This window comes from Triticum aestivum, chromosome 7D, assembly GCF_018294505.1.
Source record: "Triticum aestivum cultivar Chinese Spring chromosome 7D, IWGSC CS RefSeq v2.1, whole genome shotgun sequence".
Taxonomy (NCBI): Eukaryota; Viridiplantae; Streptophyta; class Magnoliopsida; order Poales; family Poaceae; genus Triticum; species Triticum aestivum.
In genome coordinates, this window is record NC_057814.1 from 13,998,927 (window position 1) to 14,013,745 (window position 14,819).

Genomic DNA, 14,819 nt, shown 5'->3' on the forward strand with positions numbered 1-14,819 from the left:
AAATTTGACATGCAAGCTCAAGAACATGGTCACCTAGGCAGCACAAATTTGCAATGTATAAAGCACTAGAACAAAAACTAATTGGACCATTGGAGGAGTCACATACCAAGGAACAATCCCCCAAAGCAGTTTTGTGAGAGGTGCTTTGAGCAACGAGATGGAAATCGCAGCAAAATGAGCTAGAACTCGTGCTTGAGCTGGTTGGTGATTTTTTTGGGAGGAAGAAGGAGTGTGTGGGTGCAGGAATAAGTGGAGGGGAGCCACCGTGGGCCCATGAGGCAAGGGGGCGCGCCTAGGGGGGTGGGTGCGCCCTGGAACCTCGTGCCCAGGTGCTTGCTCCCCCTGCTGTGTTCTCAGTGCCAAATATTCTCAAATATTCCAGAAAAAATCATATTAAATTGGCAGGGCATTTGGAGAACTTTTATTTTCGGGGTATTTTTTATTGCACAGATAATTCAGAAAACTGACAGAAAATACTATTTTTGCTTTATTTAATCTAAATAACAGAAAGTAAAAAGAGGGTACAGAAGGTTGTGCTTTCTAACTTCATCCATCTCATGCTCATCAAAAGGAATCCACTAACAAGGTTGATCAAGTCTTGTTAACAAACTCATTCCGAATAACATGGAACCGGAGAAATTTCGAATAACACTATGTTACCTCAATGGGGATATGCACATCCCCAATAATAAGAATATCATATTTCTTCTTGGCAGTAGGAAGAGGAAATTTAAAACCTCCAAAAATAATCGATGGAATCTTTCCAATAAAGTTGATACTGTGGACTTGGGGTTGTTTCCTCGGAAAGTGTACCGTATGCTCATTACCATTAACATGAAAAGTGACATTGCCTTTGTTGCAATCAATAACAGCCCCTCCAGTATTCAAAAAGGGTCTTCCAAGAATAATAGACATACTATCGTCCTCGGGAATATCAAGAATAACAAAGTCCGTTAAAATAGTAACGTTTGCAACTACAACAGGCACATCCTCACAAATGCCGACAGGTATAGCAGTTGATTTATCGGCCATTTGCAAAGATATTTCAGTAGGTGTCAACTTATTCAAATCAAGTCTACGATATAAAGAGAGAGGCATAACACTAACACCGGCTCCAAGATCACATAAAGCAGTTCTAACATAATTTCTTTTAATGGAGCATGGTATAGTAGGTACTCCTGGATCTCCAAGTTTCTTTGGTATTCCACCCTTAAAAGTATAATTAGCAAGCATGGTGGAAATTTCAGCTTCCGGTATCTTTATTTTATTAGTAACAATTTCTTTCATGTACTTAGCATAAGGATTCATTTTGAGCATATCAGTCAAACGCATATGTAAGAAGATAGGTCTAATCATTTCAGCAAAGCGCTCAAAATCCTCATCATACTTTTTCTTGGATGGTTTAGGAGGAAAGGGCATGGGTTTCTGAACCCATGGCTCTCTTTCTTTACCGTGCTTCCTAGCAACAAAGTCTCTCTTATCATAACATTGATTCTTTGATTGTGGGTTATCAAGATCAACAGCAGGTTCAATTTCTACATCATTATCATAGCTAGGTTGAGCATCCACATGAGCATCATCATTAACATTATCACTAGGTTCATGTTCATTACCAGATTGTCTTTCAGCATCAAAAATAGAAATATCATTTGGATTCTCATGTGTTTCAGCAATAGGTTCACTAGAAGCATGCAAAGTCCTATCATTTTTCTTTTTCTTCTTTTTAGAAGGACTAGGTGCATCTAAATTATTTCTCTGAGAATCCTGCTCAATTCTCTTAGGATGGCCTTTAGGATACAAAGGTTCCTGAGTCATTTTACCAGTTCTAGTAGCCACTCTAACAGCAAAATCATTATTCTTATTATTCAATTCATTGAGCAAATCATTCTAAGCTTGAAGTACTTGTTCTACTTGAGTGGTAACCATAGAAGCATGTTTCCTAATGATTTTAAGTTCACCTTTAACTCTAGACATATAATCACCCAAGTGTTCAATCATATAAGCATTTTGTTTCAATTGTCTACCAAAATAAGCATAAAAATCTTCTTGCTTAACCATAAAGTTATCAAACTCATCCAAACATTGGCTAGCAAACTTAGTAGGAGGGATTTCAACTTTATCATATCTATAGAGAGAATTTACCTTTACTACCTGTGTCGGGTTATCAAGACCATGAGTTTCTTCAATAGGTGATGAATTAAGATCATATATTTCTTCAATAGGTGGTAAATTAAGACCATGTATTTCTTCAATAGGAGGTAAATTCTTCACATCTTCAGCTTTGATACCCTTTTCTTTCATAGATTTCTTTGCCTCTTGCATATCTTCAGGACTAAGAAATAGAACACCCCTTTTCTTCGGAGTTGGCTTAGGAGTTGGTTCAGGAAGTGTCCAATTATTTTCATTGGTCAACATATTATTCAATAGAATTTCAGCTTCATCTGGTGTTCTTTCCCTGAAAACAGAACCAGCACAACTATCCAGGTGGTCTCTGGAAGCATCGGTTAGTCCATTATAAAAGATATCAAGTATTTCATTTTTCTTAAGAGGATGATCAGGCAAAGCATTAAGTAATTGGAGAAGCCTCCCCCAAGCTTGTGGGAGACTCTCTTCTTCAATTTGCACAAAATTATACATTTCCCTTAAAGCAGCTTGTTTCTTATGAGCAGGGAAATATTTAGCAGAGAAGTAATAAATCATATCCTGGGGACTACGCACACAACCAGGATCAAGAGAATTAAACCATATCTTAGCATCACCCTTTAATGAGAACGGAAATATTTTAAGGATATAATAGTAGCGAGTATTCTCATCATTAGTGAACAGGGTGGCTATATCATTTAATTTAGTAAGATGTGCCACAACAGTTTCAGATTCATAGCCATAAAAAGGATCAGACTCAACCAAAGTAATTATATCAGGATCAATAGAGAATTCATAATCCTTATCAGTAACAAAGATAGGTGAAGTAGCATAAGCAGGATCATATTTCATTCTAGCATTCAGAGTTTTTTGTTTAAGCTTAGCTAATAATTTCTTAAGATCACTTCTATCATTGCAAGCAAGAAAGTCTCTATCAGTTTCTTCATCGATAACATAGCCCTCAGGCACAACAGGCAATTCATATTTAGGGGGAGAGTCTTCATCATCACTTTCATCAATATTATCAGTTTCAATAATTTCATTCTCTCTAGCCCTAGCAAGTTGTTCATCAAAAATTCACCAAGTGGCACAGTAGTACCAAGCATAGAAGTAGTTTCATCATAAGTACCATGCATAGCAGAAGTGGCATCATCAATAACATGCGACATATCAGAATTAATAGCAGAAGCAGGTTTAGGTGTCGCAAGTTTACTCAAAACAGAAGGTGAATCAAGTGCAGAGCTAGATGGGAGTTCCTTACTTCCCCTCGTAGTTGAGGGATAAATTTTTGTTTGCGCGTCTTTCAAGTTCTTCATAGTGACCAGAAGATATAAATCCCAAGTGACTCAAGGAATAGAGCTATGCTCCCCGGCAACGGCGCCAGAAAATAGTCTTGATAACCCACAAGTATAGGGGATCGCAACAGTTTTCGAGGGTAGAGTATTCAACCCAAATTTATTGATTCGACACAAGGGGAGCCAAAGAATATTCTCAAGTATTAGCAACTGAGTTGTCAATTCAGCCACACCTGGATAACTTAATATCTGCAGCAAAGTATTTAGTAGCAAAGTAGTATGGAAGTAACGGTAACAGTAGCAAAAGTAATATTTTTGGGTTTTGTAGTGATTGTAACAGTAGCAATGGAAAAGTAAATAAGCGAAGAACAATATGTGAAAAGCTCGTAGGCATTGGATCGGTGATGGAGAATTATGCCGGATGCGGTCCATCATGTAACAATCATAACATAGGGTGACACAGAACTAGCTGCAATTCATCAATGTAATGTAGGCATGTATTCCGAATATAGTCATACGTGCTTATGGAAAAGAACTTGCATGACATCTTTTGTCCTACCCTCCCGTGGCAGCGGGGTCCTAATGGAAGCTAAGGGATATTAAGGCCTCCTTTTAATAGAGTACCGGACCAAAGCATTAACACATAGTGAATACATGAACTCCTCAAACTACGGTCATCACCGGGAGTGGTCCCGATTATTATCACTTCGGGGTTGCCGGATCATAACACATAGTAGGTGACTATAGACTTGCAAGATAGGATCAAGAACTCACATATATTCATGAAAACATAATAGGTTCAGATCTGAAATCATGGCACTCGGGCCCTAGTGACAAGCATTAAGCATAGCAAAGTCATAGCAACATCAATCTCAGAACATAGTGGATACTAGGGATCAAACCCTAACAAAACTAAATCGATTACATGATAAATCTCATCCAACCCATCACCGTCCAGCAAGCCTACGATGGAATTACTCACGCACGGCGGTGAGCACAATGAAATTGGTGATGGAGGATGGTTGATGATGACGATGGCGACGGATTCCCCTCTCCGGAGCCCCGAACGGACTCCAGATCAGCCCTCCCGAGAGAGTTTAGGGCTTGGCGGCGGCTCCGTATCGTAAAACGCGATGAATCTTTCTCTCTGTTTTTTTTCTCCCCGAACACGAATATATGGAGTTGGAGTTGAGGTCGGTGGAGCTCCAGGGGGCCCACGAGGCAGGGGGGCGCGCCCAGGGGGGCAGGGCTCCCCCCACCCTCGTGGAAAGGGTGTGGGCCCCCTGGCCTTGATTCTTTCGCCAGTATTTTTATATTTTCCAAAAATAATCTCCATTGATTTTCAGGTCATTCCGAGAACTTTTTTTTTCTGCACAAAAATAATACCATGGCAATTCTGCTGAAAACAACGTCAGTCCGGGTTAGTTCCATTCAAATCATGCAAGTTTGAGTCCAAAACAAGGGCAAAAGTGTTTGGAAAAGTAGATACGACGGAGACGTATCAGCGTTGGGGCGCCAGACGGACCGCACTGCGTCCGGCGAGGCGGCGTTCACGCGCCTCCCGCCGGATCCAAATGTCATTTGCATGAACGCAATGGTTTCTCACTAGATCAAGTCCAATCACGGTCGGACGGACTCCTCCTGGTAGCGACAGAGAGCCATGCGGATGGCTATCTCCTCCTCGAGCCCACACGGGATGAGGTTCCAGTCGACAAAAAAGGGAGATCTCGTAGTCGGATCCACTGCCCGTCATGACGGGGAAGGTCGGAGATCGTCAAAATAGAGTTTGGGGCGGATTGGAGTAGAGTGGCCAGAGTTAGGCCCGGGCGCTGCAGATGAGGATGAATATATGTGGTGTTAGGGTGGGCCTGCGTGGGTTGCATCCGACATGGCGGACGTGCTCAGGCGCATCCAGGTCTCCCCGTATCCGCCCTATATTTGGATTAGATATGAGGGTTGTCAGTCATCCCAGTCATAGGGTCGGCTTGAGGCGCCCGGCTGGGTCATGTTTTTGTGATCGATCACTGACCGGACCATCCGACCGGACGTTTAGGGAGCGTTTGAGGAGTCCAGATGTAGGTGGTCTTATGTGTAGTACTCAGATTAGGAATTTTTAGAATAAAATTTGAAATGTTCAAAGGAGTGAGGGGACTGATGACCGGACTTGTATTAATCAACTTGTGTACAAGAGCATCTATAGTCCAGTTCCCCAATTTGTACTAAATCAGCGACAATTAATATGGATTGAAATGGGTATTATCTTTCCTAGAAGTATTTGTCTGTCTGACTGATGACCAGCAGTTGGTTGAAAGCATCTACAACCGCATCTAGCTAATCCGGCCCCTCAAATATCCCTGGACCATGACCAATCACCACTCATTTTGCTGCATCCCCATCCGTCTCCCTCATATCTAAACCTCTATATCCATGCAACCCATACAACACAAAACTAGAAACTACGTAGATCAACACAAATAGCAACAAACTGGTATAATTCACATACTGGTAGTCATCGAACAACCATAAGATCACAGTTCATCGCCGGACAGTACAAATTGATATTAAAAAGAACTCGATAAAATCGAGAGACTGAGAAAGGGGGAGGAAATCACCATTATGTCGCGACCCCCTTCACCATGAGGTGGTCGGTGCAACTGCACCCCTACGTGATGTGTCGGCGGCTAGAGGCACGACGGAGGCGAAGCTGGAGTCCTCCCCGCCGTTGGACGGGTCTGAGTTGTCAAAGAAGGAGATGTGGCCGGTCATTCTCCCAACCGCGCGCTCCTGCGCCTTGGCCACCCGCATGGCCTTCGCATTGGCCTCTGCCTCCGTCGTAGTCTTGTGCTCCGACTGCTCGATGGCGAGCTGGAGCGCTTTGGCATTTTTTGCCGTGGAGCCGCTACGCGTCGTTGTTCGTCGACGTGAGGGAGCGTTGAAGCACCGCCGCAAGGAGCTGGTCTCCCGGACCCACCATTGCACACGGTCATTGATGAGTCCAATTTACGTGATGTTTTGCCCTTATATTGTGTGCCTACAAGGTGGTCTTTGTGGAATTTTACCGCGTTCATGCACTTTTTTTTGTTGGTAATCCTTCAAGTTACGTCTTTTGGGAGCAATATTGATTTTATGGAGAAACGCCCAAATATGGCAGTGGAATCACGTATTAAAGGTGATAAACACATTCCATAGAAAAAAACAAGAAGAAGGCCAAAGATATAGCCGTCGTTGCACCACCATGACGAACGATGGCCTTCCATGCGACCGCGAGCGCTCGCATGAGCGGTCGTTTGGCATGCCACTGCCTCCAAGGGATCAACTATTTTCATCGCATGGAAACGGATTGTGGAGGGGATGAACGGAGATTCCATAAACTCATCCAGAAGGCAGAACTCTAGCGTCCGGATCCCATCCGGAGGGATGATCGACCAGGAATAGAGGGGGATTCCTCTCACCACGGGAGGAACGGCATCATCAACAACATCTACATCTCCATCATCATCATCATCCACATCCTTATCATCTGCAACATCAAGAACCCTAGTGGATCCTTCGGTGTATCGGTTGAATCACTCATCCATGTATCCCATTACTGTCCTCATGATGCTTGTTGTTCTTATGTGTGAGTAAACCCCTAATTCTCGGGGATATGGATGAACCTTGGTATGTGTAGGATCTGAAACGTATAATCTGGATATGAGATCACATGTTGAATGCTTAGTTTAATATCTTCATGAATGTTGTGAAGGGGGGCCACTCAGCATTTAGGCCTTTGTAGGCCACGAAATATAGCACTATCTTTGCATAGGTTTAGGATGTGGAGGTAATTCGAGGTGATAGTAAGAGCCTAGTGCTCCTAACCTTTAGAAGTGATCGGGGATCACGGAGAACCTTTAGTGAGGCCGCGTCCACGGGGTAAACCCATAATTGTCATGAGTTGTAACCCTCTGGGGGAGGCTATGATGGTGGCGTGTGTGGCGCAAAGTCTACCACGAGTAGAACGTGTTCTGTACCCGGCTCCGCCCAGCATAATCGTCAACGGTGGCTAAGTATCCACTCCATGCTATGCTTATCTTTAGTAGTACTAGAAACATACCAATGGGTATTCCGGATCCCCTGATTGATAACGCCTTTTTTACTTCTGTTGTTTCACAGCTCTTTACCGTCCTTGCCTTTATTTTATTTTCATGCTATTCAGTTACACGTCATCATTTTGCTCAATTATTATTTAATCCTCCCTCACTCTGCTTCAAGTCTACAATTATCTGCAGGCACAAAGCTAAATAATTCTTTACAAAGAGCAAAAGCCTAATTCCTGTGCTCCATGTGGGATCGATAATCTTACTTCGAAAAGACTACAACCAAACCATGTGCACTTGTAGACTATCAGTCATCGCCTCCTGCACCTAGGATTTGGGCGTCCTCCTCCGCACCGGTGCAAGCGCGAGCATGAGGACCCAGCGGTATAGGGTTCATCTGGATGGGGATTTAGTGTCGTCCGAGTGGGCCAAGGTGTAGCTTCTAATGTATATTTGCTATCATTGACCTGGCAGATCCTACTCAAACAAGGCATTTTTTTTTCAGGTCCAGCACCAGCCAACTTACTACAGATCGACTTGCTAGTTGTTAAATGGGAGCAGATAAGATGCTGGCTTGGATATAGACATTAAATAGAGACGTACGTAGCTTTGATAGATATCCAATGCACGTCAGAGGCAGAATGGTCTTCACCAGATTCACCTTGTTTTGGACCGTTGGAGGCAGGCTTGGTCCATGTTTTTCTTTCTCGCCACGTCGTTGTCCCTGTCGTCGTCATAGTCATACTGCCCGACGGTTGGCCGCATGGAAAGGGCAAAGCACACCGGTTTCTTGAGGCCATGATGGTGGTGGTGTTTGTGAGACTTTGTCTTCCTCTATCTAATGCTCAAGTCAAAGTTTAAGGACAGGTAGCGTCCCCTTCGGTCTGATCGGGCAACCTGCTCCTGCTGGGCTTTGGCAGCCATGGCTGGAGGAGCCGGCGGCGGCGGGGCGGCGGAGATAACGCTGGAGCGCACGCCGACGTGGATCGTCGCGTCCGTGTGCTCCGTCATCGTCCTCATCTCCCTGTTCTTCGAGCGCCTGCTCCACCGCCTCGGCAAGGTCTGCATCGTCCACCATTAACTCAGCTCTTCATGCATCCACCACCACCATGCAAGGTACCTAAACCGTTTGAACTACTTCTGCATGTATATAAGCAGAGGCTCACAAAAGGCCGAAGGAAGCCGCTGTACGAGGCCCTGCTCAAGGTCAAAGAAGGTACATAATTGGCCCCACACCACCATCATCATGAGTACATGACATGCCTTCCGGCGGTCCTACCTAACGCCGGTTGCTTTTGCTGCAGAGCTGATGCTGCTGGGGTTCATCTCCCTGCTGCTCACCGTGTTCCAGGGAGCCACGCAGAAGATATGCGTCCGGGAGAGCCTGATGCAGCACCTCCTGCCGTGCCCGCGCAACGGCGCCGGTGCCGCCAAGAGCGTGCAGCATTATGCCGCGGGCGCCACCGTGTTCACCGGTGTGGTGGGCAGCACGAGGAGACTCCTGGCAGGTGGAGGCGCCTCCAGTGACTATTGCCTCAATAAGGCACGCACGTACTCCCTCTATTTTCATTTACTCTCTATATTAATTATCTCTAAACCCAAGTTGTGTAATTTTGACCATGTTTTTTAGAAAGATCTATTAACATCTACTCTATATATTAGCTTTGTCTTAAGTCAAACTGAATAAATACCAATAAATTCATCATTAAGTATATTTTCACATCACATATAAAGTTATTGTAAATGTTTATATAGACTTGACAAAGTTAATATACAAAGTAAATAAAAACAGAGATGTCTTCATTGTTTACCCCCGTCGTTTACCGGAAACGTTCAAAGCTAGCCAGGCTTTCGTCTGACCTTAATTTTTTATTCACCATGATTGGTACTTCCTTCATTAAAAATTAGTTGAACTCATAGTTTCAAATATATAGCCCGCTATAGCCTTTTCAGCAGGGTGCCGCTAAATGGTCGCCTTCACAAATAGCCCGCTATAGCTGATTTCAAGGCCAGCCGCTATTTTCCATAGCCAGCTATTTAAAACATTGGTTGAACTACGTGCAATGTCTAAACTATATGGCCACGCACGCATTTTTTAGGAAATAGCGAGTTTAGACATTTTGAACTGATGTTGACAAGCTTATCTCAAAAACTAAGTTTACAATATTGTGATTTTATAAGTGTTGGTAAGAAGCATATTGTCATTTTCCTATGGTTGCTCTTCATCTTTCATAAGCGAGCGCTGCTTACAATCTACTATTCATAATGATGTCATATTCCTCAGGGCAAAGTTCCAATTCTTTCGATCCAAGCTATCCATCAGTTACACATATTTATCTTCGTCTTAGCGGCTACCCATGTGATTCTTAGTGCTATTACAATTATTCTTGGAATCACACAGGTATTCTAAATATGAACCTTAATTTGTGTTCAAAATGGATTATCACGTTTCCTTTCTATAGATATTTTGTTCTTTCCATTCAGACAAGAAAATGGAAACACTGGGAGGACAAGATCCAGCAAAGCGACGATAATGGTATAAACATACAAACCCCCTATTTTAGCAATCTAACTACACATTTGTTTCCCATTAAGATGTAAAGCCATGCTTAATTTGTGGTCTTGGAGAGAATTTGTAGGTCCTCAAATGGTCAGACATGTGCAAGAATTCAAATTTATCAAAAAACACTTTAAAGGTCATGGAAGACGATGGGAAATATTCGGTTGGCTGGTAGCTTATTTCCCTTGCATCTTAAAATATTAGCACATTTATGTTGTTAACACCAGTTCAATAACAAATATACTATTTGCCCTTTACTTCAGCGTTCTTTCTTCAAACAATTCTACGGATCAGTCACCGAAGAGGACTACACAACCCTGCGACTTGGCTTCGTCATGGTAGTCAGATATACAACTTCATACATGTCCCTAATTTGTTCATGTTGCATAGAAGAAGTTCACAGTTTTTTTTTCCTTTTATTCTTTTGGTAGAAACACAGCAAGGGGCATCTAAAATTCAACTTTTACAATTACATGAATAGAGCACTAGAAGGGGATTTCAAGAAAGTTGTTGGCATAAGGTAAATGCGCGAAGCTACTATATTAGTATGCATAGTATTTATTATCACATAGTCCGGATGACTGATCAATAATTGACTCGTCTCTTGTCGCAGCTGGTACCTTTGGGCTATGTTGATGATATTCTTGCTACTTAATGTTCATGGTTGGTTGCTATGTTGAATGAGTACTACTTCAAATTTTAAAAGTGTGCATAGATAAGATGGGAATAAGATGCAATACTAGTGGAGTATGGCTATCATGCTTGTATCACTTATATCTCTCTAGATTTAATTTAATTGTTATGCCTTATGTGAAAGACTAATATTGCTCTCTTTTGTCGTTGTCATTATAGGATGGCATGTCTACATTTGGATATCTATAGCCCCTTTCATTGTAAGTAGACATCATATGCTTTATACAAAAGAGATACATGTTTAAAAGCATTTGCACCTACAAGTTTTATTTTTTGGAAATAATAATTACGATAATTTAAATAATACTACTATTGTGTTTTTTTCAGAAAAAAATGAGAAGTTTGATAATAGATATATGTACTATATAAATTTTAAATTCACTAGTACAATCATAACATAGTAGACGTGTTTTATTCCGTACAGTTGCTACTTTTGGTTGGAAGTAAGCTGGAGCATATTATCACGGAGCTAGCTATCGACGTTGCCCAGAAGAATACTGCAATAGAAGGGGAACTAGTTGTAGCTCTTTCAGATGAATTCTTTTGGTTTCACCGGCCTAAACTAGTCCTTCTATTGATCCATATCATCTTGTTCCAAAATGCATTTGAGATTGCATTTTTCTTCTGGCTGCTGGTAAGAACAATTAGCTAATTCCTTCTCACCATACCAAAGATATACTGGACTTTGGAAATAATTAAGAATTACATGATGTACCAATGTTATATAAAAATATGTCCTTGTAATTTACCATGGAAAGGATTGATACAATCTAATACCCAAACATCTAGACCATAACTACCAGTTCTATATTTATTTTCTATATATATGTAAAATGCAACAATAAACTCAACTTAGAACTCACCAACCATTGTAGGTAACATATGGATTTAAATCATGTATTATGGGAAAACCAGCATATGCTATTGCTCGTCTGGTGATAAGGTAAGCTGTAATATTTGTAAATTACAACATTTTGAATTTTCAAGGAAGCATGAACTCACATTAGTGTATGTACTTTTAGTGTCATCGGCCAACTCCTCTGTGGATACAGCACCCTCCCTCTGTATGCTCTCATATCTCAAGTAAGTTGGCTAAATTCAATCGGGTTCGCACTAACTTATCTTATTCAGGTACCTTTGGTAAATTACTTTAACTTCGTGAACTATCAAATTTCATACAATGTTAGGTTGGTCAAGTAAAAAATAGCATGTTATAAAGTGTACATCGAAGTGGTAACTTTATGCCATTTTTTGTGGCTCAACTATTGGTGTAACCGTAAATTGTTGTTGATGTTTTCTAACTACCTCTTGTGTGAGCTTGATGCTAATTTTGTATTCTTTGTACCAATGGAGATGGGAAGTTCGTTCAAGAAAGCCATGTTTGATGAAAGTATATCTGAAGGCCTCGCCAATTGGGCTCATAAGGCTAGGAAGCGTAATACAAAGCCAGCAGCAAGTGTTGGTGACAATTCATCCGTTGGTGAGGAAATTCAAATGACAAATGCAAGAAGAGAATCAGCAATATAGCAAGGGACTGCTCGGCTGATCTAAGTGATTACATATCAAATGTATGTGCTAGTGTATAATTACTGTATAGATATATCTTATATTCACCTTCTCTTCTTGAATGCACGAGCAAGTTAGGCAACAATTGTTCATGTTTTTCTAAGGAACAATGGTTCATGTCGATCATGGTATTAACCGTGGACTGTTCCGTACCAATTTCCATGCACGTTAACTTTCCAAATAAAAAAATACATACAGTGATACGTGGGTGACCTGTTAGAGCATGGTTAATAGTATAGCCAGCTGCTGGCTATGTGGACATGCCATGGCACCAAGAGTTAGCATTATTAATTGGACATATAATAGAGCGGGCTATAAGGTTGGCTATAAGTTCATATTTTTTCACTTTCTCTCTATCCTCTTTCCTCTCATTAAATGTTTCTGCTTAGGAGCACGCATAGAGCTTAGGTCTTGCATTAGAGCCCACTCCTTCACTTTTTCTTTGTCTCTCTCCTCCACATAGGCAAAAATGCCATGTAAGCGGGCTTATAGTCCACTATCGTACTTGCTCTTACTCCTTTAAAGTATATTGGGGAGCCGCCTTCTGGGGTCATCCATGCCCTCCGACACCCTTCATGTTGTCCAATCCGTCCGTGGCGCACACCGCTACCTGCCTGGCGCCCTCCATGTCGTCCGATCACGCCGGTCAGACGCTCACTGTGGCGATGGCTCTAGGGTCTATGAAGCGTGGGCCGTGGGTGCAGCCGGGGCCCCTCGTCTGACATGTTTTAGACATGCTTGCCATGGGTGGTGGCTAAGGTGTCAGATGATGGCCCTCTTTGTGTCTACTCGGTTGTTCCAGGCAGACCGGAGGGGGCGGATGCTACCAAGTCGAAAACAAAGAATGAACAGGTGACGTTGAAAAGCCTCGTATGGTCAACCCTTCCTCTGTCTGGGCGTCTGTTGCGCGTTATCGGGGCTGCCCGGGTGCTGGAGGTTGTCTGCTCCGTCCACCCAGCTGTTGGAGGCCAAATTCACAGTTTTGACCCTTTTGCCCAAGTTTAGCCGCATCTGACCCCTATCCGGAAAAAATTTCGGATCTGACCATTTTCCTACCGCCACCCGAGCTGGCGGTAGGCTAAAACGTCCTACCGCCACAGGTGATGGCAGTAGGGACCGGGTCAACGTCGACAGTGCCGTCTGCCTGCTGACGTGGATAAGTGGCTACCGCCACAGACCGTGGCGGTAGGGTTAGGCAGCCTACCGCCAGAGACGGTGGCGGTAGGGTGTTGAAAGCACAAAACCAATGGCTGGGGGGTTTGGTGGGCCCCACAAGCCACCCATTCGCCCCCAAATCCTTTCTTCCCCGAGCTGAGCCCCTCTCCCCCCTCTCTCCCCCATCCTAGGGCTCCATCAAATTCATCTCCATTGCTTGAGTTTTCTCCGGTGGATTGAGGCCATTTTCATCACTCAAGGTACCTCACCCACTCTCTTCTTTTTGGTTGGTTGGAATCAACTTATTTGATGGCATTGATTCCTTTTATGCAAACCCTAGTTGTGCTCCTTTTTGTGTGAAATCAATGGATTTGATGGATGGTAGATCTAGATCTAGGGTTGTATATGTGTGATTTACCAATGCATGGCCTCTTGGTGGTTTTCCTACATGTGACGTCCAGCTGCAAACGAACAATCAAACTGTGATTTCTTTCTTCCTATTTCTTAAAAGGACTTGTCATAGTCTAGCACGGGCGAGAAAACATACTACCATGCTACCATGCTTAATGAATATTTGCATAACTTGTTGGAGGAGTGCTCTTTGTAGGAATCCATGAAAACATACTACCATGCTATCATGCTACTGACATTTATAAGAGTTGGAGGAGTGCTCTTTGTAGGAATCCATGAAAACATACTACCATGCTTAATGAATATTTGCATAACTTGTTACCTGGCGGTATAAGTAGGCGAGCCCAGCGGACCCCCGGTTGTACTTCTCGTCCCAGTCGGCCAAGAAGTCAAGAAACATCCAAGGAGCAACGTCTCCCGAGCAGTCTCCAAAGACCACATGTGATAGGAGGTGCCATACGTACGCTCGAGCATACTGCTCCACGATCTCCTCATTGGCACCTGCAGGGCATCCCGGCCTATGATGCTGGAGCCAAGGGAATGGGACGCCGTTTGTCCTGTTGTTAGTCCTTCCTTGGCCGCTAAGAGAGGTCGAGCAGTCACCGATGAGAGCGGTAACCCTCGCACGCCAGTTCATGTTGTCCTCTCGTCCGGTGAGAGCCTTGCCGTCAATGGGAAGCCCGGTGATCATGGCAAAGTCCTCCAACGTCACCTTCAGCTCGCCACAAGGGAGATGGAAGCTGTGTGTCTCCGGCCGCCAATGATCAACAAGGGCGGTGAGAGCTGAATGACACATCAACGACGGCACGCGCTTGAACTGAAGAACAAACGGTAGGAGCCCGGCATGCTCAAAGTACGGCTCATAAAGGACCAATCTATGCCCTAGGCAACCGTACAGCGCGGCGGCCAGAAAAGAAAGGA

General features: G+C 43.3%; 1 protein-coding gene across 2 annotated transcripts; it reads left to right on the forward strand.

Annotated features, from left to right (window-relative positions):
* The first annotated feature begins 8,314 nt into the window (after window positions 1-8,314).
* LOC100526690 (seven trans-membrane protein) lies at window positions 8,315-12,490 on the forward strand. Of its 2 annotated transcripts, none has more exons than XM_044584863.1 (14): window positions 8,315-8,573; window positions 8,672-8,729; window positions 8,818-9,056; window positions 9,798-9,914; window positions 9,998-10,049; window positions 10,153-10,244; window positions 10,337-10,411; window positions 10,505-10,593; window positions 10,687-10,736; window positions 10,926-10,966; window positions 11,191-11,400; window positions 11,642-11,709; window positions 11,789-11,849; window positions 12,128-12,357. In XM_044584863.1, exons 1-14 carry the CDS (start codon window positions 8,436-8,438, stop codon window positions 12,149-12,151), a joined length of 1,314 nt encoding a protein of 437 aa, XP_044440798.1. In that variant the 5' UTR covers window positions 8,315-8,435; the 3' UTR covers window positions 12,152-12,357. The 2 variants fall into 2 exon arrangements, with proteins under 2 accessions (XP_044440798.1, XP_044440797.1); XM_044584862.1 differs by having other exon boundaries at window positions 8,316-8,573; window positions 12,120-12,490.
* The last annotated feature ends 2,329 nt before the right edge of the window (window positions 12,491-14,819 follow it).

What these genes read in the sequence shown, in the direction of transcription:
- LOC100526690 (XM_044584862.1), top strand. Translation starts at nt 8,436, where the DNA reads ATGGCTGGAGGAGCCGGCGGCGGCGGGGCGGCGGAGATAACGCTGGAG. An exon ending in GGGAAATATTCGGTTGGCTG is followed by an intron (nt 10,245 to 10,336) that starts GTAGCTTATTTC and finishes CCTTTACTTCAG; the next exon opens with CGTTCTTTCTTCAAACAATT. An exon ending in TGCGACTTGGCTTCGTCATG is followed by an intron (nt 10,412 to 10,504) that starts GTAGTCAGATAT and finishes TTCTTTTGGTAG; the next exon opens with AAACACAGCAAGGGGCATCT.